This window comes from Cydia pomonella, chromosome 4 (assembly GCF_033807575.1).
Source record: "Cydia pomonella isolate Wapato2018A chromosome 4, ilCydPomo1, whole genome shotgun sequence".
NCBI lineage: Eukaryota > Metazoa > Arthropoda > Insecta > Lepidoptera > Tortricidae > Cydia > Cydia pomonella.
In genome coordinates this window covers 8,477,266-8,497,701 of record NC_084706.1, presented here as the reverse complement: position 1 = coordinate 8,497,701, position 20,436 = coordinate 8,477,266, and the positions used below count along the sequence as shown (strand labels likewise).

The 20,436-nt window shown below is 36.1% G+C and overlaps 1 protein-coding gene across 1 annotated transcript; it reads right to left on the bottom strand.

Moving 5' to 3' along the window:
- Positions 1–175: 175 nt before the first annotated feature.
- Positions 176–20,384, bottom strand: LOC133517002 (succinate dehydrogenase assembly factor 2-B, mitochondrial-like). The gene is made up of 3 exons (XM_061850103.1): positions 20,231–20,384; positions 10,992–11,125; positions 176–666 (listed from the first exon to the last, which is right to left on the bottom strand). Exons 1-3 carry the CDS (start codon positions 20,246–20,248, stop codon positions 396–398), a joined length of 423 nt encoding a protein of 140 aa, XP_061706087.1. The 5' UTR covers positions 20,249–20,384; the 3' UTR covers positions 176–395.
- Positions 20,385–20,436: the final 52 nt, after the last annotated feature.

The window sequence follows — 20,436 nt, the reverse complement described above, 5'->3', positions numbered from 1 at the left end:
CCGACTATCATTTACATTACCAATTATGCCACATAATAATACACGTGGCCCGTGAGGAAAGCAACACTCCCCAATTCCGACAGATTTTACTAAGTAAGTTGTCAACTTGAGGCGTAATTGAGCAAACAACGTAATAGTTTACCGATTAGATCTTCGTTGAAAACAGAAACATCAGTTGTCTTCTATATTTAAAATGTATTAAAAGAAAACTATATAATTATAAAGTATTATAGTAATTACACACAACTTTGCAACTTGACCTCTATTAATTAATCATAATACTTTGTGGTAACTAGGTCTTGTAACTATTTTAAAAATTAAAAAAAGATCTTGTAACTAGCATGTACCAAAAGCATTTTGACTATAATTTCAGCAAAAATATTCCTAATTCGTTTCTAATGCAGATTTGGTTGGCGAAGAGCAACTTTCTCCTCATTTCTAGCATGTTTCTTTAGAAGGTCCATGATTTCATTGTTGAACTCCTGGGGGGTAGGTTTTTTCTGCACAATCCAATAGAAGATGTCCCAGTCGTTGCTGGGCGAGTTGATGAGCCGGTCGTACATGAGCGTCTGTTCCTCGTTGAATCCATCGAGGTATTTCTTAGCGAAGGTGCTGAGAAGTAGGTCGTTTTCCAGCATCCCTCGTTTACGCGATTGGTAGTGGAGCCTGTAATAATCAAATACTATAGGTACAATAACACATCTATCAATGAAGGCTTTTATGTAGGTCTTACCTTTTTAAGTTAAGACATACATTTTCAGTACCTAATAATACGCATAGATAAAGGTATTGGACGCTATTTTGTAAATGGAAGACCATATAGCCGGTTTATATTATATCCTAAAATGAAACCACTACCGTAGTTGCGTAGCGTACTCGTACGCTGCGTACACCGCAGTGGCTCGTGGATTAGTGTATATTGTTCGCTGTATTAGATCCGGTCTCCATATGGGCAAGGAAATTATAATGACAAAAGGAACATATACATATAATGTTCTCTAACGGTTTGGTCGTACGGACACAGATCCGCGCGCCGCGGCGGTGTACAAACGGGACATCGCTATATAATTTTCATAGCGCTGTCTCGCTTACACAGTGCCCAAGTAGCACACGGGGTGGGAAATAGCTCGTATATCATATCTATTTAGATACTTAAGTGAAATATATAGCCATGGCTAAGTTCTATATAGGTGGAGAGAACCCATATAGAACCAATATAGACCAAAAAGGAGAAAAATTGCAGCCTATTTTTGGTTCTAAATTGAATCCATAAGAGATCTCTCGATTACCTTAAGTGGCAATTAGAACTATGGGTGACAGTTATGCGCAGTGAACGATTTATATTGAACGAATGAATGTATTACAATTTCAGTTCGGTCAAGGAGTGATAAATGAGATGCCCAATTTCCTTTGAGTGGCGTGGCAACAATTAAGACAATAAGTTGTGTTTTTTAAAAGTGAATGTGATCTGTCATTTTAATTTTGGATGTACATATCTGTTTGGTAAAGTGATGAAAACTTCACGTTATACAGGAATTGAAATAAGCACGAAATCCTTGCGAATTATTTTTTACTGTGAAACTATAGTATGGTTTCTTTGTAAATTTCGATGCGCCTTTGATTTGATCCAGGAATATTTAAAAGGAGAGTGCTAAATCAAATGAGGAATTGATACTGATAAGAAATAAAACTGTTAAAAACCTGACCTAATGATTGTAGGTTACGTACAATGTTAAAGTATCATCGTCACAACTATCAAAGGTCTGTGATTATGCGTCAGTGTGATAAAATTCTGTTTAAAATAATTTGATTTTCAAGGACTCCATTTGTAAACATGGCGGAACAAAAAATATTTTACAGTGTTTATTTTCACTTATTTGTTCTCTATTTAGAACTATCAGGTCTGAAGATCACTTATTTGTATCTTGCGAGTGGCAAAGCAGTGAATGCTATTGACAGAGGAGGCGCCGCAATAGGAAAAATAAATCTGGGGGCAGGGTAGTGCCCCCGCCAAGACGAGCAAAGCGAAGCGCATGGCCTACCTTTTCTAAAAGCGCTTCGTCGTTTTTTTGAACCCTCATAACTTGGGTTTGGATTATACCAGATAAACAAAATTCTCGGGATATAATGTCAATAGTGGACTTATTAAGCATAAAAAAATTCAGATGCATAGCTCTCATACTTAAGATTTTGTTCGTATCGGAAAAACCCCGTTTTCGTCACTGACTCACTTCACTCACTCACTGATGATCACCAAAACCCTTGGGGTACTTCCTGAAGTCCTAGGAAGCAAAAATTTGGTATGTAGCATAGTATTAGTATACAAACAACAAAAGAAATAAAAAAATTGGAAATTTATAGCCCTTAAGGGGGTGAAAAGGGGGGTGGAATTTTGTATGGGGAATCAATAACCGCTGAACCGATTTAGATGAAATTTAGTGTGTAGATAGTTTTTCCTATAAGGAAGGATATAGAATAGTCATCAACCCCAAAATCACTCGTAAAGGTGAAAAGGGAAGGAAAAGGGCATTAGGGGGAATAGAGGAAAGTTTGTAGGGGGGATCAGTATAAAAAGAAGATTGTATAAAATATGCCCCCAGATACGTATTTCGGGATTTTTAATCGTAAATTTCCCCCAACCATTATATATGTATGTGATAAATATTTAACCATTTGGTTGTACCCATTGGTATGTATTTCATTGTAATGTGTAATCTTCTTATTCCTGTAATGTATTCGTCCACTACCTGTCACTAAAGCTTTTTGTTCTTTATATCCTGCTACCCTAAGGTTGTCTGGAAGATATCGCTCACAGCGATAAGAACGCCTGTTGCTACCTTTATTTACATTGTAAATCTGTTACTGAATTTTCTTCTGTGGTCCAATAAAGTGTATTTACTCTACTTACTTTACCATTTATATTAGGGGATGGAAGATTGTCATGCTTATGACAATACACAAAGAAGACACTTACAAAAAGAAGTGAAATCCTATCAAAAACATTTTCATGGAAAATGTTGCGTAGACGAAACCATAAGGCTCGCACTATCAAAAAGTTATCAGATTTCTTCTAGAGCCAAGCTTCTAACTCTACAAGCCCTTCATTCACAAACTCAACACCTTAGTCAAAATATGTGGCTTGGCCGTTTCGTTACTACAAGTATACTTAGTGAATAAATTTTGCACCTTACGCCCATGTGACAGTAGCGAAACGGCCATGCCACATATTTTGACTCTTGTTGTAGAGTTTCTGAAGTTAGGGCTTGTAGAGTTAGAAGCTTGTCTCTACGAGAAATCTGATAACATTTTGACAGTGCGAGCCTTATGGTTTCGTCTTGGCAACATTTTCATGAAAATGTTTTTGATAGGATATTATGCATATGACCTAATTTTGGAACTGTTAGATCGTTAGTGGTTTGAAATAAGTGAAAATAACTGCTTTTGGTTTTCAAGAACCTCCTATTGAGACTTAATTATGCGTTGGAGTGGCAATAAGAGTATTTCTAGCCCTTAAAGTTGCAATCACTTTAGGTTCCAAAAGGGCCGTAAAATTATCGCTTTAGCCACTATTGGTGATATACTACTCTATTATACTAGTCATTTGGAATAAAAAGTTCCAAATAAGGGTATGTTCCCACTTATATGTAGAAGTTGCTTATAAGTGACTTTAGGGCCTTATATAGCACTATTGCTTCTTATTGAGTGACAATTAAAACCTGCATGCAACTTTTAGTAGCAAAATCGACTTTACCCAACCATAAGTAATAAAGTAGAAACAATAAACGTTCCTAAGCAACTACAAGTGACAGGATGAACTCATATACAATTTTGAGTTGTGTTTAAAGGTATAAGTTTTATCAAACACTGTTAAACCACTCATTTAGAACATAAAGCTATAAGATAAGCTGCAAAATTCACTAATGTGCTGCTTGGGTGACTACGCGCGCGGATCCGCGTACGTGTGACCGAAGCCTACCTAAATATTGTCACGTTTATGTAACATTTTCTAATTCATTTATTATTAGAAAGAAGAAAGAAATAAATATAATTTATTAGCACAATAACGTAACCTTAAAACTAACTAAATATAATTAAGAAAGTGCACAAAATTAAAAGTTGCGCTAAATGATGGGCCTCACTCAGCTTGGTGGTGTTACGGCATGAGCCAGTAAGGCCCAGTATTAGATGTGCATCATGAGGTAACTATGGAAGGTTCCAGATCATTCTAAGAAGACGCTAGAAGTAGATACTTATGTTGTTTTAACCTCTTCACATACGTAGTAAAAATCGACTAATCTTCTTCTGATTGGTCACCTACTATTGTAAGTTTTAATAAAACAATTTGTCATTGATAAAATTGATAATGATCAATAAAAGCAAGATCACTGATTACATTATCACTAATTTTGCATTAGATAAAGAGTTTCGCACGACACCGGAGTTCGTAATTTTTTACAAGCTTTTATTTAACTTGCCCTGTTAGTATGTATGTATGTATGTTAGTGTGGGACAAATCTTGCACGCAAAATTCGGTTTAAAGTCATTTATTCTCATAAGAATAGAACAGTTCACTTACATGAGATTACAATAAATTAACATTATGTAACATATTCCAACACATCTTAGTAAATATTATTATATATATTCTTTCAGCTTAGTTTTAAACATTGTCTCTGAATGACTTTCTTTAACATCTTTTGGTAGGTTATTATACATTTGTGCACCTTCAGATAAAATGGTTTTTTTTTTTCATAATTAGTTCTATGTCTAAATAATTTTATTTTATTAGTATTTCTTAAATTATGTCTAAATTTTCGTTTTGTTAATATTAACTGAGAGTGTATATTCTGTGTAAGTAACATATCGATGAGTATGCAAGTACAGTATGTGTATAGTTGTTTTAGATTAAATAGTTTTGTTTTAGTATAAAGTGACTTTGATTTCGTGAGCTGAGGATATTGAAATAGAGTTCTTACTAGTTTATTTTGTGGTCTCTGCAGAAATTGAAGATTTGTCTTAGCTGCGCATCCCCACACTTCAATTAGGTATTGTAAATGAGACTTTGCTAAAGAGTTACATATTTAGACCCTCTTACCATTATTCGATTGAGCTGAAACTTCACATACATATGTAAGTTGGGTGACAATGCAATATTATGGTACCATTGAGCTGATCTGAGGATGGAGACAGGAGGTGGCCATAGGAACTCTGGGATAAAACAACGCAACCTAATTGTGTTCGAGTTTGTTAGAATTGTCTCGATGAGTATTATACTCGTAGTTACCTGTCTGTGTGTGTGTGTGTGTGTGAAAGAAACATTTAGTCAGCTATAAAAATTAGTACCGAAGATGATTTTTTTACAAAAACTGTTTAACCCTTTACCGCATGGGAATCACCTTGTAAAAAATATATGTCATTCTAAATAAGTAATATAGCCTAGGGAAAATAAAATATAAAATTATAATTGTTTTTAATTACTATATTTTGAAAAAAAAAAATAGCGTACAAATCTGGAACAACAATAACAACATGCACTGCAGTGTAGAATTTTGTAGTTGCCAAATTTGGAATATGCAGTACAGCAGTACATACTTAATCAACACTTTCATTCAAAATAAATTAAGTGTTTTTAGTTGATTTAGTATAATACTTATTGCAAACATTTATTGTTAAAATGAAATTCCTTGAAGCAATTACGATATTTGTTTAGACATAAGAAACATTTACACATTTGGCACACTACTTGGGTTTTTTGTATGCAGCCTGCTAACTTGCATTTTTGGCGATCTGACATCCATTCTGGCCAATGGTTAAAACCATCTTCAGCTACTTCGATTGGGGGTAATTCAATACGGCGCCATATGCCTTTCTTTAGATTCTGAACTGTTTCGTTTAATGAACGTTCTCGACGTGTAGGCGTAAATACTCTAGTATCTTCGGCCATCAAAACTTCTGCCAAATTTAGCTTAAAGTCCAGTAAAGGCATGTATGTATCTTCTCCGTTCTGTGCAATGCTACGCCTCCATAACAACCAGCTATTGACACAGCTTAAGTCCACTAAGTGGAAAACAGCCTATGGTACCACTTCTTACTCCGAACTTTGATTCTGTAAACAACATCCTCAGGATGCTGTTGAGGCTGCCGAAGCACTGCAGTACATCTGGCATATTTGCCGATGCTAGGGCGGACGACTTTTTTGCCATTAGGCGAAAAAGAATAGCCTCACTGCTGAAACGAGTGCGCGGCAGTGGCAACAGCATGCTGAGGTGTTTGGCTGAGCGTCTTGACAGTCCGCTAATTAAACAAGGGATTGCTGTTACGATAGGGAGGGACAAGTAGCCCTAAAAGTCGGGATATTTTGTAAGTGTTTTAATGTTCTTTTGTTTATTGTGTCTTTAATTCTATTTTTTAAATTTTTTGCATTGTTTTTCTTTGTGTATACTAACCCTTAGGCTATTAAGATACATTCTACTAACACATCCATGGATTATGTTGGTTCGACACTTTATAAACTAATAACTTATAAACGCGGTTATAAACACTTTTTTAATCCTCACATCGCATCCAAAAGTTTTACCCCTCCCATATACTTATTAAAAATTGTTATGCATTTTTGGCAGGGAATGTCCATCTGGGACTTTTTGGTCTTAACATACCTTTTTACAGTATTTGTTGGCTCTGCTGCCACAAACGATAAGCACAACGTGACTACCTTATTGTCAACCTAGGCAGTTACCGTTAATTGAACATCGTCAATACCTGTAGACTTCACCACACAATGACCACGGGGTTTTTTCATCAAATCTTTTTTTGACAAAGGAATATCTCTTGCTCTATTGAGTTGTATTGTTCCAAGTGGAAGAATGCCAATTTTTTGTAAGTTGGCCATCAGTGACAACTTGTGTACCAATTATCAACAAATATCTCGTGGTTCAGATTGTGTGAAACAGACTGCAATAATCTTTGAACGACATTCAGGGACTCCAAGATCAGGACAATCTTCTGGTGGACCACTATGTTTTCCCCCATATATCTCAAAATCGTAACTGAACCTACTGGCTTCACTCAACACACAGTTTAAATATCCCCACTTATGGGGTTTCTTGGCATTGTATTGCCTGATACCTGAAGTACGAGCCTTTGTCGGTATCATCTGTTCATCTATAGATAAATACTCCTCTTTTGGAACTTTCTACAGTCTGTCACGTAGTATAAGAGGATGTATTTTTTGAAGTCTGTCAAAATTAGAGTCATCAGATTTCAATTCTTTAGATTTATCAAAGAAGTGTAGAAACCTTTTAATCTCCTCAAACTTATTACATGTCATGGTGGAAGCTACCTTTTCACTCTAAGTCCCCTCTTACCAATAATGACGAGTAGTAGGTATGTACACGACTGACATGTAAATTAGTATACCAATAAATTTACGTATATTCCCACTAGTTACGTTTTCGAAGTTGTTTTTTGTTATTTAAGCAGCGTATATGTTGCTTTCTTCTTCCATCAAATTTAGTGGAGCAGACGGAAACAGAAATTTAAAGAACTCGGTTGGCGTGTTCAGTCGCATAATTTCTTCGGTAAGAGTTTCGCTTCCCAAAAAAATATTAGCAGCCTCATCAGACCATTGTAACATATCCTTTTTTTACTTTTTTGCCTCGTTTTTTATTTGTGTTTGAAGTTGAAGTTTGTTGCACCTCTGACTCATCTTCAAACCCATCTTCTTGCTCTAATTGCCCTTCGTACCCATTGACATCTTCACATTCGTCATAGGAATCGCTGTCACCTATACATACATGCTGAATTGGTTAAGGAAGCATGTAATTCTCGTAGTCAGAAATATTTTCATCCTCGCTGCTTTCTGGTATGTACATTATAGTGCGAAACCGTGTCTTCATTTTTTCTGAAAAAAGTTAAAAAATTATATAATTATAGGTACGGTAATCGTACGACTGCTCGACACCGCCCTAATAGTTGTCACCTTGAATGTTAAGCCACTAACGATAGAGGTGACACCAATGTTAACTAGTGGGCATTAGTTAGAGCGTCGAGCATTAGTACAGTTACCTTACAGCCAATTTCGCCAACAAACTGTCATAGTTCTTATAGTGAAATTTTTTCTAGTAAAAAAAAAAAAATTAAACTAAAAATTTCTCAGCAATAAAGTATAAAAATATATGTATATATTTCAATCGATGCAATATTATTTATAACTACGAAACCCTAATCTACTTCAAATGCATCATGCTGCCTACAGTTCCAAATAAGAATATAAGTAGTGAAGAACCTGACTGCATGATGTACCACATCTGTCTTAGTTAAAAGAGCCATTAATGCATAGTGTTCCGAATATGTCACAAAGTTTAATCAAAGAACTAATTGTAATACAAATGTGTTTACTTACGTGGACTGCCGTAAAAATGTTGAGGATTCTTAACTACACATAAAACGGCACACAGAGATGGCGTTAATAAAGTGTGGTAGCCGGAAATATCGAGTGTGACAAATTTGTGACGGTATGCAACCGGATGAACGGAATAAATATAAAATGTGTTTTGGGCAGAGATGTGAAAAATAGTTTATAAAAATAATTTAAATACAAAATACAAATACTTCCTTTTTTTTAGTTTACATACTTATTTGTATTTTAAATACTAAATACAAAATAGGTATTTTCAAAATACTTTTTTAAAATACAAATACTATGCGATAAAGGGTACTCTTCAATAGTGAATAGGTACCTAGTATGAATTAAAAAGTATTGCTCCCAATTAACAAGTTGGAAAGGCTATCTTTATTCTTTAAAAACAGTGTGTCAATCAGTCCTCTAGTGTGCAAATTTCGTGTTGTTTCCTCATGTTAACTGGTTGAATGGACTTTTAACACATTCACTGCCGGGAACCCACCTGGTGGGCGCTCGTGAACTTTGTTCAGATGCCGGACAACCCGCTGGGCGGGTTGTTTTGTACGCAGCTATAGACCACCGGTTTCTGGGGTAGTGCGCCGTTTTTTGTCTGGCAGTGAATGTGTTAAATGATGGTTTTTAACGGTCAATTTTTAAAAGCAATAATTTAGATTTTTAATGTTTTACAGCTAGTATATACCTCTCGTTGGTTAGTGAAATGTCTCGTTTGTAATTGACCAGCCCGCATAGCCAACGTGCATATCGTTCACGCTCCCTGGCGAACGAAACGCAACTGTCACAGTCGCACTAATATGGAAGAGTGATAGAGAGAGACGACTACGCTACGATACGGAGTGTTAACGATTGTAACGTTGGCTACGCGGCCTGGGCAGAAAAGTTTGTTCACCTCTTGTGCCTTAAAACCCTCGCAACGCTCAAGATTCCATTTTTAATCACTCGCTATGCTTATGGTCATGTGCGGCGTTACTAACAGATTCACCCGTTCCATCTTAAAAGAATGAGAGAGTTGCAAGGATGGTAACGCCAGAAGAGATTGTAACTCCTATCTACTTTACCTAATAAAAAGTATTTTATCTTTTGAAAATAGGTCCAAGAAACTATTTCAAATAAAATACAAACTTATTTTCTTCAAAAGTAAGTAAATATTATTTATTGCACCACAAAGAAGACAACTTTAAAAACAGATTTAGAATGTAAAGAAAGGTAGCAACAGGCGGTCTTATCGCTATAATCGATCTCTTCCAGACAACCTTACCAGGATATAAAGAGCAGTAGGTTTTTATAACAGGTAGTGCACGAATTAATTAGAGGAATAGGAAAATTACACATAAAGCAGACAGTACATACAGTACTTTACTTACTATACCCATTCTGAACTTCTAGAAAAAGATCACACAATATGTGGCATTTGCAAAGCTATTTACACGGATACAGTATTAATAATTATCAATTTAAATACGTTAGTCATATTAAGCATTTCATACAGATTGCAGTGGCCGCCTACACCGTACAATTGAAATGAATATTTCAGGAGTAACCGTAAATTAAAATTTCACTTCGAGTCATATAACTTGTACGAAATATAAAAGACGCTATCCGCAGCAAGTTCTAATTTTTACCACCTTATGCGCTGGGATCGCTTTACTTACCCCCGCCATGCACTTCGCACGGTGCCAATAGTCTGGATAGCTACATTTATAAGCAACTTTCAAAAAGGAGGGAGCTCTGTATCCACCCATCCATAGTAGGGATTCAATTTATACTTGCAAATATTTTTTACCTAACAACTAAGTGGCAGGTTTGAATTGAAATATATGTTGTTGGCAATTCAACAAATTGTACCATATTCCGTAAACAGGCCCACAGGATAAGGGGATCAATTTGTGGTAAATATTCAGTCAAACAATCTTACGAAATATTAGATAAGATGTAATAAACAAGCGATATTAAACATTACTCATCGTGGCATGTGGAGGTAATTGTAAACGATTTTAATTTGCAGGGGTTCCAATTAAATTTACCTAACTGATAACAGTGATAACAAGTTTCTAGATGTGTGTACCTTAGGTTTAACAGCGTAAAATACGCCTTTACTAATACGCTTTAAGTTGGTTCTATTGAAAGTTGGTAGTAAGTAACAACAGTAGATAATATGGAGATTAATCAGCAGCTTTGTTTAATGCATACTTTAGAGTACATAAGAACTCTCGCGAGGTTCTTTTTTAACTGAATTGTAGACTATAGATGGTGAAAAGGGTGCAGGGAAGAAGAGTAGCAGGAGAAAAAAAAGTAGGTATACGAAAATGAAATAGCTATAGCGGCCGCGAGGGACAGCGTCTGTGTGTACCCAAATGTTTTTATTTATTTAGGTGAAATAAACAAGCAAGTGTGATGCAAATAATATAAATCAAATGAAAGAATGTACATTTTTTTGTAATATTCAATGTAAATATGTACATAATTATAATGTTTGACGATAATTATTTAAAATACGTATAAGTTTGAAGTGCAAATTTATATTGTTTTTTTATAATGAATAAACTATTCTATTCTATTCTATAACACTTACCTTGCCTTACGCTTTTCAAGAGTCTGTGGTCTGTTTACATCATAAACAGGGATTTCCATATAAGTTGTGTACATGGTCTTCCCTGCATCACTCGACATTGCGAGGCATGGCATCCTCCTGACAGCATTCACAGTCTAAAAACAAAGACATATTGTACAGCTCTTTTGAATTCATTTTAAGCGAAAAAAGTATAAATAAGGGTTGTCTTTAGCAGAGGTAGCACAGCTAGTTGTAATGTAAGGGTCTCCCCAAACCAGTCGACGCGGAGTCGGCTTTCGCCGAGTGTTTTACACCACACTATTCGCATTTAGCCGATCGACCGTCTCCGCGGTTGGACACCTGCGTTTAGCAGTCTCATCCTCCTTGCGGCCGTAGAGACGCCCGATCGCCTGCGACTTGCTATCGCAACAGTTGTAAAGCGACGGTCGGCTCTCCCGTGCTCCGTCCTGCCGTCGAGACGTCAGACAGCACACGTACAGCCGTTGAGTCCGACGAACAGATGTAGGACAGCGGGTGATCGGCAATCGTAAATCTCATTTTTGGAGACTGGTTGTTAGTAACAACCTGAGTTTGAAATTGAACAGACCTGTAAGATTATTTTCCTTGGTAATTGTTACATATTATATAATAACCTGTGATGATGGATATTTTACGTAGACGGGCATGGAAAAAAAGGCTTCCCAGCATTTTTATCGTAGCCTACTTGTTGGAAGAGCTAGAACAGCAGCAAAAGCGGAGGCGACCGTGGGTTGATTCTTTGTGGCAATATAGATTAAGTGAAGGTGAATTTAATTTACGATATCCTCGTTTGAGACTCGATCCAAAAATGGAATGACCGCAACAAAATTTGACTTCTTATTGGATTTGCTAAGACGAACACTTCAAAAACAGAACACAGAATTAATGTGGGTAATAATTCAAATGAACAAATACAAACGCATCAGTAGCTACTTCGGCCGTCATCGGCTCTGTTCGGCCGTCGTCAGCTATGTTCGGCCGTCGAAGACGCTGAACGGCTTCCGCCAGCTCTGACCGGTCCTTATCGTAGGCACTCGGCCGTGATCGGAGCCGTTCAACTCTTTCCGGCACCGTACGGCGGTATAAGGAGATTTATGAATGCGAACGTGTGCGGTAGGCTGCAAACAGCGTCGTACGAATGCGAACAGCTTTACGGCAAAACGCCGTTTTCCCGTCGAAAGACGTCGTTTCGCGTGGGCCGAGCCGATTTACGACTTATTCGCTCTTATTGCGTTGACATAAAGCTTTTTCCGTACGCGATTTGCCGAAACGGCGTCGACTAGTTTGGGGAGACCCTAACAAGTTTCCTTCTATATAGCAGTGTAAGAGGGTTCACAACCATTTTGGCAATACAAATATGAAACCAACTTTCATTAATTCATTTCATTAATTTATTGTTTTTTTTTTTTTTTTTTTGCAAAAGCATCAACTGCTAATTCAGATGATTGTACAGTCAAATAGGTATAAAACTTTTGGTTCACATAACCTGCTCAAAAATATGTTTCTTAGCTCTGATGTTGGTGAATTAAGAACCAGGGGAAATATTTTTGAGAAAGTTTGCGAGGCACTAAATATTTTCCACTTGACTGAAACAAATGTAGTCAACAGTTTTACATTGTTTGTTTTTTTCTAGGTACATTAAACTAGATGCTGCCTGAGACAGAAGAAACTGCCTCTCACGTGGTGCTGGAATGCAGCGGAGCGACTCCATAATACAGGGCTAAACATCTCGCATCCCCGAAAGACCTCCCCGAGGTCCTACTCAACATTAAGGGTTTGATAGGATTCCTCGAGGAGCTGGGCTGGCAGGACTAGCCCACCCCCACATGTCAGGCAAAATAGGCGCCAGTCGTCGAGTTGCGGAAAATCGCCCGTAGGTATACAATACAAAACCTCACTTGACCTGTGCAAACAAGGTTGCAATTGTGAATATAAATAAATCCCATTTACGACTCTACTCGTAAACCTTAAATTGTTTTTTGTTGCGAATAATGGTGTATAAACGTGGTCAAACAAGTACCAGGTCATCGTGTCACACGTCATCGTACTTATCTAGGTCGTTCAGATAAGGTCTAATGTCGTTTGTGTGAACAGTATTTTTCGTGGTAGGATTGGTGAGTGTGGCATTTCCGTGGTGTATGCGTGGAAGTATAGGGACTGTATGAATGTAGCTGTGACCGGAGATCCCGTAATGCTGCGCCGTGACCGCTGGCCTGTACGCGATGAGTGTGTTCCACTGTGAGCCATTTCATATTTTATGCGGCATTGAGACATTGGCTAGCATAAGAACAGTTGATTTATAGAAAGACGTACGATAGAGCTATGGGTGCAAAGGGAATGCTATATGTAGATATCCATAGAATGCAATAAATTAAAGTTTTTTTGTTCAACAGCACTTGAGGTCGTCAACGTTAACGTATTATGTATTCCGTGATGAAACGCAAAGGGAGACATGAGTCTTAGAAGCATATTGACTCTGCATTCGGATTAACGAGAGTAATATTTGCTTGCTAAATTGGCGTGGATTATCAAATATTTCGTGCAATCAGGTATGCAATAAGATCCTCAATACTTACCTAATTAGGATTGCATGTGGCACGATGATTTATCATTACGAATACCAGAATTAAATGATAAATCCTCATTAGTATTCATTTAATAATTCTTGGGGCTACATGCATTTTAAATCATATTGTTCGCTCCGTACCTTTTTTTTTTTTTTTTTTTTTTTCCCAGGAAAAATCTTCGAAAGATTCCCCAGCGCCAGGGGGAAACGCTGAGGATATGTGAGGTTTCTACTCACTAAAAAACCTGGGGTGTTCATCTCTCTGCCTTTGGGGTGGGGTCACGGGCACGTGGTGTCAATCATCCGTACCTAACTCAACCTTGGTGTACTTAAATTAGGTTGAAGAAAAGTATACGTGTACCCTTAATCAATTTCTACATTATTCGGGAGTGTTTTAAATCGACACGAGTTGCGAATTACCTACCTACGAGGGGCGGCTGAAATGGTCGCGGCCTTAGAAAAAAAAATAAAAGAGGGTATTAAAGTAAATGATTTTATATTTCAATCTAGTCCCCATAGAGCGATAAGCACTTTTCGCTTCGAGCAAACAATGCTTTAATACCGCTGAAAATATAATATTTTTCTTTCGCTTCAAAATGGCTCTCTACCGCAGCCTTGATCTGATTGTCATCGGCAATCCGGCGACCACGTAAGTCTTATTCAAATTTGAAAAAATGATATAGTCGCTTGGAGCCAGGTCTGGACTGTAGGGTGGATGATTGATTTCTCTAAAACCAGTGTCTTTTAGAGCTTGCCTAGCAACACGGGAAATGTGAACTGGTGCGTTGTCCTGTAAAAACAACACTCCACGGCTAAGTTTCCCACGTCGCTTCTGGACGACTGCGTCACATGCTTGAATCAATAAATTTGCATAATATTGACCGTTCATTGTGGTCCCTTTTGGCAAATAATCAACTAATAAAACTCCTTCACTGTCCTAAAACACGGTCGCCATAAGCTTGGAAGCTGACTTTTCCACTTTAAACTTCTTTGGTGCCCTCTCTCCCTTTTTTTAACCATTGCATACTCTTGTTTTGATTCTGGATCATATTGGCGAACCCACGTTTCATCTACGGTTACGATTAGGTTATAAATTTCGTTCAAATTCCTTTCAGCTAGATCCAAAAATTCTTTGCAACTTTTACGTCGCCGTTCCTTATCATGCGGTGTCAGCATTTTTGGTATCCAGCGCAAGGTATTTTTTGCGGTAATTTATCAAAATTTCCGCATTCGATAGACATTGTTATGTTTATCCGCGTACAGAACTGAAATCGAATAACTTTTTTTTAATGGCGGCAATATTTTAAATGCCCAAGAGGCGGGGAAAAAAGTTGCAGTTTTTTTTTATTTTTCTTTTTTTTCTAGCTTAGGCCGTGAATATTTCAGCCGCCCCTCGTATTTGCACGTGTATCGTTCGTTTTACGCCCTTTATAACCACTCACGTGCCTGATATTTTTCAGTGACTTCCATTATTATAATAAAATAAGGGTGACAGCTGGCAACTACAGTTGCCAAAAGCACGGGAGTGGATATTTTCGACATAGGCACGTATAGTGCAAATTTATAGGCTAGTGATTAACATTCCGGCACCCAAACCCCGGGGTACACTCATCATGTATGTGTAGGCCGTAAGAAGAGCGCAGCTCGTGTCCGGCGAGGACACGGCTCTTCGATTAACATAAAACCGCTGCGAGGGCGCGCCGTACTTAATATAATACTTCTCTCACTATTGTCACTCAACATTTTTACTCTAACAAATTGCTGTTCTAGAAATAATATCGCTGTAGTTTAGCGGATTGGTTCCGTGAGATATTAGATTTGATTTGCTTGCATAATTGTAACTAAATTGTCATAATACAGACATAATATCTAGCACATTATATTAATTACTATCGGAATTAATATATTATCTATTACAGTGTATAATTTAAATAGCAGTTTTTTAATAAAGCCCCAACTGGCGCACTGAGAAACGGGTCGAGATTTTGTTTGAGCATGCGTGCGGCGACGCGGAGATACTATGGCGCACACATACAAGCCGCGCGCGGTGCGTTTGTATGAAGATAACCTACTTCCCCACTCTTTGTACTATGCCCTAACTGAAAAAATGTTCTTGATATAATCCCTCTCAGCCCCCTTAGAAGACTTTCAAGTCCACTGTTTAAAATAATGTTCGCTCCCGATGCAAATTTTCAACCCTTTTTCATTGAATTAGGAGATTAATCCAAACTTTCAATCCATTTTAACTCCCTTAGGGAATACATTTCTAAACACGCTGAAATCACTTTTCATGTTGTCTATTATTGTATCTTTTTACGACATTTCAAGTTCACTGTTTACAAAAATTTTCGTTCCTGACGCAAACTTTCAACACTTATTTGACCAACTCAGGGAATGTATTTCAAAAAGCGGCCAAGTGCGAGTCGGACTCGCGCATGAAGGGTTCCGTCCCATTTAAGACGTATTAAAAAAATACTAGATCTTGTTCAACATTTTACCACTTTGGACACATTTTACCACTTTGGAAGTGTCTCTCGCGCAAGCTATTCAGTTTAGAAAAAAATGATATTAGGAACCTAAATATCATTTTTGAAGACCTATCCATAGATACCCCACACGTATGGGTTTGATGAATTTTTTTTTTTTAATTTTATGACGTATTAAAACTACTCACTAGATCTCGTTCAAATCAATTTTCAGTGGAAGTTTGCATGAGAATGTATATCATATATATTTTTTTGATTTTTCATTCTGTTATTTTAGAAGTTACGGGGGGGGGGGGGGGGGGGGGCCCACACATTTTTTTCACTTTGGAAGTGTCTCTCGCGCAAACTATTCAGTTTAGAAAAAAATTATATTAGAAACCTCAATATCATTTTTGAAGACCTATCCGTAGATACCCCACACGTATGGGTTTGATGAAAAAAAAAATATTTTTTATTTTATGACTTATTAAAAAAACTACTTACTAGATCTCGTTCAAACCAATTTTCGGTGGAAGTTTGCATGGTAATGTATATGATATATATTTTTTAGATTTTTCATTCTGTTATTTTAGAAGTTACGGGGGGGGGAGGACACACATTTTTTCACTTTGGAAGTGTCTCTCGCGCAAACTATTCAGTTTAGAAAAAAAATATATTAGAAACCTAAATATCATTTTTGAAGACCTATCCTTAGATACCCCACACGTATGGGTTAGATGAAAAAAAATTTTTTTTTAAATTTTTATGACGTATTAAAAAAAACTACTTTCTAGATCTCGTTCGAACCAATTTTCGGTGGAAGTTTGCATGGCAATGTATATCATATATTTTTTTTAGATTTTTCATTCTGTTATTTTAGAAGTTACGGGGGGGGGGGGGGGGGGGCACACTTTTTACCACTTTGGAAGTGTCTCTCGCGCAAACTATTCAGTTTAGAAAAAAATGATATTAGAAACTTCAATATCATTTTTAAAGACCTATCCATAGATACCCCACACGTATGGGTTTGATGAAAAAAGATTTTTTGAGTTTCAGTTCTAAATATGGGGAACCCCCAAAATTTATTGTTTTTTTTCTATTTTTGTGTAAACATCATAATGCGGTTCATAGGATACATCTACTTACCAAGTTTGAACAGTATAGCTTTTATAGTTTCGGAAAAAAGTGGCTGTGACAGAATCGGACAGACAGACGGACATGACGAATCTATAAGGGTTCCGTTTTTTGCCATTTGGCTACGGAACCCTAAAAACGGTAAAATTAGTTTTCGTCTATTTTAATATAATGCCAAGTTTCAAGTTCCTAGCTTACTTTAAAAGGAAAATTCCTAGCTTTTTTTAGTAATGTTATATTAAGTATGCCTTTCTAAATAAAAAGGTTTAAAGCATTATTTGTACTGGATTCAAACTTTCTACCCCTTTTTAACGCTTTTAGAGGATGAATTTTTAAAGATAATGAAAATACTTTTCTTATACTCTAATAATATGCCTTTAAACAAAGATTCAAGTCCCACGCTCACAAAAATGTTTGATCTCCATACAAATATTCAACTCGCTTTTCACCATGCGGATGAATTTTCAAAAACGCTGAAATTAGTTTTCTTTAAAAAAAAAACCTTTTAACGAAGTTTCAAGTTCCTAGCTAAAAATAATATTTGAACCCCATACAAACTTTCAACCCCTTTAACCCTTTTAGGGGATGAATATTTAAACACGCTGACTTTACTTTCCTTGTATTTTAATAATATGTGTTCATACAAAAATTCAAGCCGCGCACTCAAAAAAATGTTTGATCTCCATACAAACTTTCAACCCCTTTTTAGCCACCTTGGGGGAAGAATAAAAAAAAACGCTAAAATTAATTTTATTCTCTTTTAATAAAATACCTTTTAACCAAATTTCAAGTTCCCACATTAAAATAAAATTTGATAAACTTTCATCCCCTTTTTAACCCCATTAGGGGTTGAATTTTCAATAACGTTCAATTAACTTTTTTGTAATCTTATATATTCTAAGACTAAAAGCATTTGTAATAGATTCAAACTTTCAACCCCTATTTAACACTTTTAGGGGATGAATTTTTAAAAACCCCGAAATTACTTTTCTTGTATTCTAATAATATGCCCACATACAGTTTCAAGTCTCTTACTCAAAAAAATATTTGATCTCCATACAAACTTTCAACCTCTATTTCACCACTTTTTAAAGGATGAGTTTTTAAACGCTGAAGTTACTTTTCTTGTATTCTAATAATATGTCTTTATACAAAGATTCAAGCCCCGCACACAAAAAATTTTTTAGATCTCCGTACAATATTTCAATCCCTTTTTCACTACATTGGGGAATGAATTTTCAAAAACACTGAAAACAGTTTTCTTTCATTTTAATAAAATTTCTTTTTACAAAGTTTCAAGTTCGTAGCTCAAAATAAAACTTCAACACCATACAAATTTTCGTCCCGTTTGAAACCCCTTTTAGGGGTTGAATTTCCAAAGTCGTTGAAATAAATTTTATTTCTAATCAGCTATTATGCCTTTATAAGAAGTTTCAGTTTATATAAATTTGTAATGTATTCTAACTTTCAACCCCTTTTTAGGGTTCCGTAGCCAAATGGCAAAAAACGGAACCCTTATAGATTCGTCATGTCCGTCTGTGTGTCCGTTTATGTCACAGCTACTTTTTTCCGAATCTATAAGAACTATACTGTTCAAACTTGGTAAGTAGATGTATTCTATGAACCGCATTAAGATTTTCACACAAAAATAGAAAAAAAAAACCAATAAATTTTGGGGGTTCCCCATACTCAGAACTGAAACTCAAAATTTTTTTATCATCAAATCCATACGTTTGGAGTATCTATGGATAGGTCTTCAAAAATGATATTGAGGTTTCTAATATCATTTTTTTCTAAACTGAATATTTTGCGCGAAAGACACTTCCAAAGTGGTAAAATGTCCCCCCCCTGTAACGTCTAAAATAAGAGAATGATAAAACAAAAAAATATATATGATGTACATTACCATGCAAACTTGCATCGAAAATTGGTTTGAACGTAGTTTTTTTTAATACGTCATATAATAAAAACCTATTTATTGACAATAACAATATACATAATGGATATATACAGATGATTACTATAACTAGCTTATATCTAAAATAAACAAAGTATTTTTTTTTCATCAAACCCATATGGTAAAATGTGTCCCCCCCCCCCCTGTAACTTCTAAAATAACAGAATTATAAAACTAAAAAAAATATATGATATACATTACTATGCAAACTACCACCGAAAATTGGATGACGACGACGAAATTGGATTGAACGAAATCTAGTAAGCAGTTTTTTTAATACCTCATAAATGGTACGGAACCCTTAATGGGCGAGTCCGACTCGCACTTGGCCGCTTTTTTAATCCTGTTAGGGGATGGATTTTTTAAGACGCTGAAATTACTTTTCTTTTAATAATATGCCCATGTACGGGTGAATTTGCAAAAACGCTGACATTTGTTTACTTGTATTTTAATAATATATCTTTTTACGAAGTTTCGAATTACTAGCTTGAAATAAAACTTGAACCCCATACAAACTTTCATCCCCTTTTTAACCACCTTAGGGGTTGACACTCCCAAAATCGCAAGTAATAAAAATTACAGTCATTGACATATATCTAAGGATGGGCCTTACGGGCACTAAGAATGGTGCTAGTTCAGTGGTATCACTCACGAATCCGAACCAATTGTGCAGTCTAAAGCAACTAGTTCGCGAGTGATGCGAACTCATCAACTAATCACATTGTGGAGTTAGACTTCACGATTGGCTCGAATTTGTGTTCATGACACCACTAAACTGACTCCATTCTTATTGCTAGTAAGGCTCGTCCTCAATCAATGATTACAGTAGGTACAGTAAGAGAAAAGAAATCAAAGTATTTTTTTTAATTGTTTTATCTGATTATGACTGCAATTGTTTCATCAGAATATCTAACTTTTTCAACAAAACTTGATTTTGCAGAAAAAATACACAATCTCTAGATCCACAATCGTTTGCCTCAGTGTGCCAAAACATTGCCTATTTAAGCGGATAATTAATTATTTCTAAATTTAATTAATAAAGCGTAATACCTAATGTAAATTATGCAACAGAACACTGATTAGCCTTTTGTATACTTACCGATCGAAGGTGATTCATAATACGTTGTATAATCTCTCGTCACACAATTTAATATAAAATTCAGCACTTTTTCTGTATATTATTGTTTTTTTTTCTTTAGATATTTATTTTATACTATACGATACGCTTTCGTTGACAGTGACATAACTCACGTGATGCATGCAGTTTGGATCAAAGAATACAATACTCATTGTTTGGATTCCTAA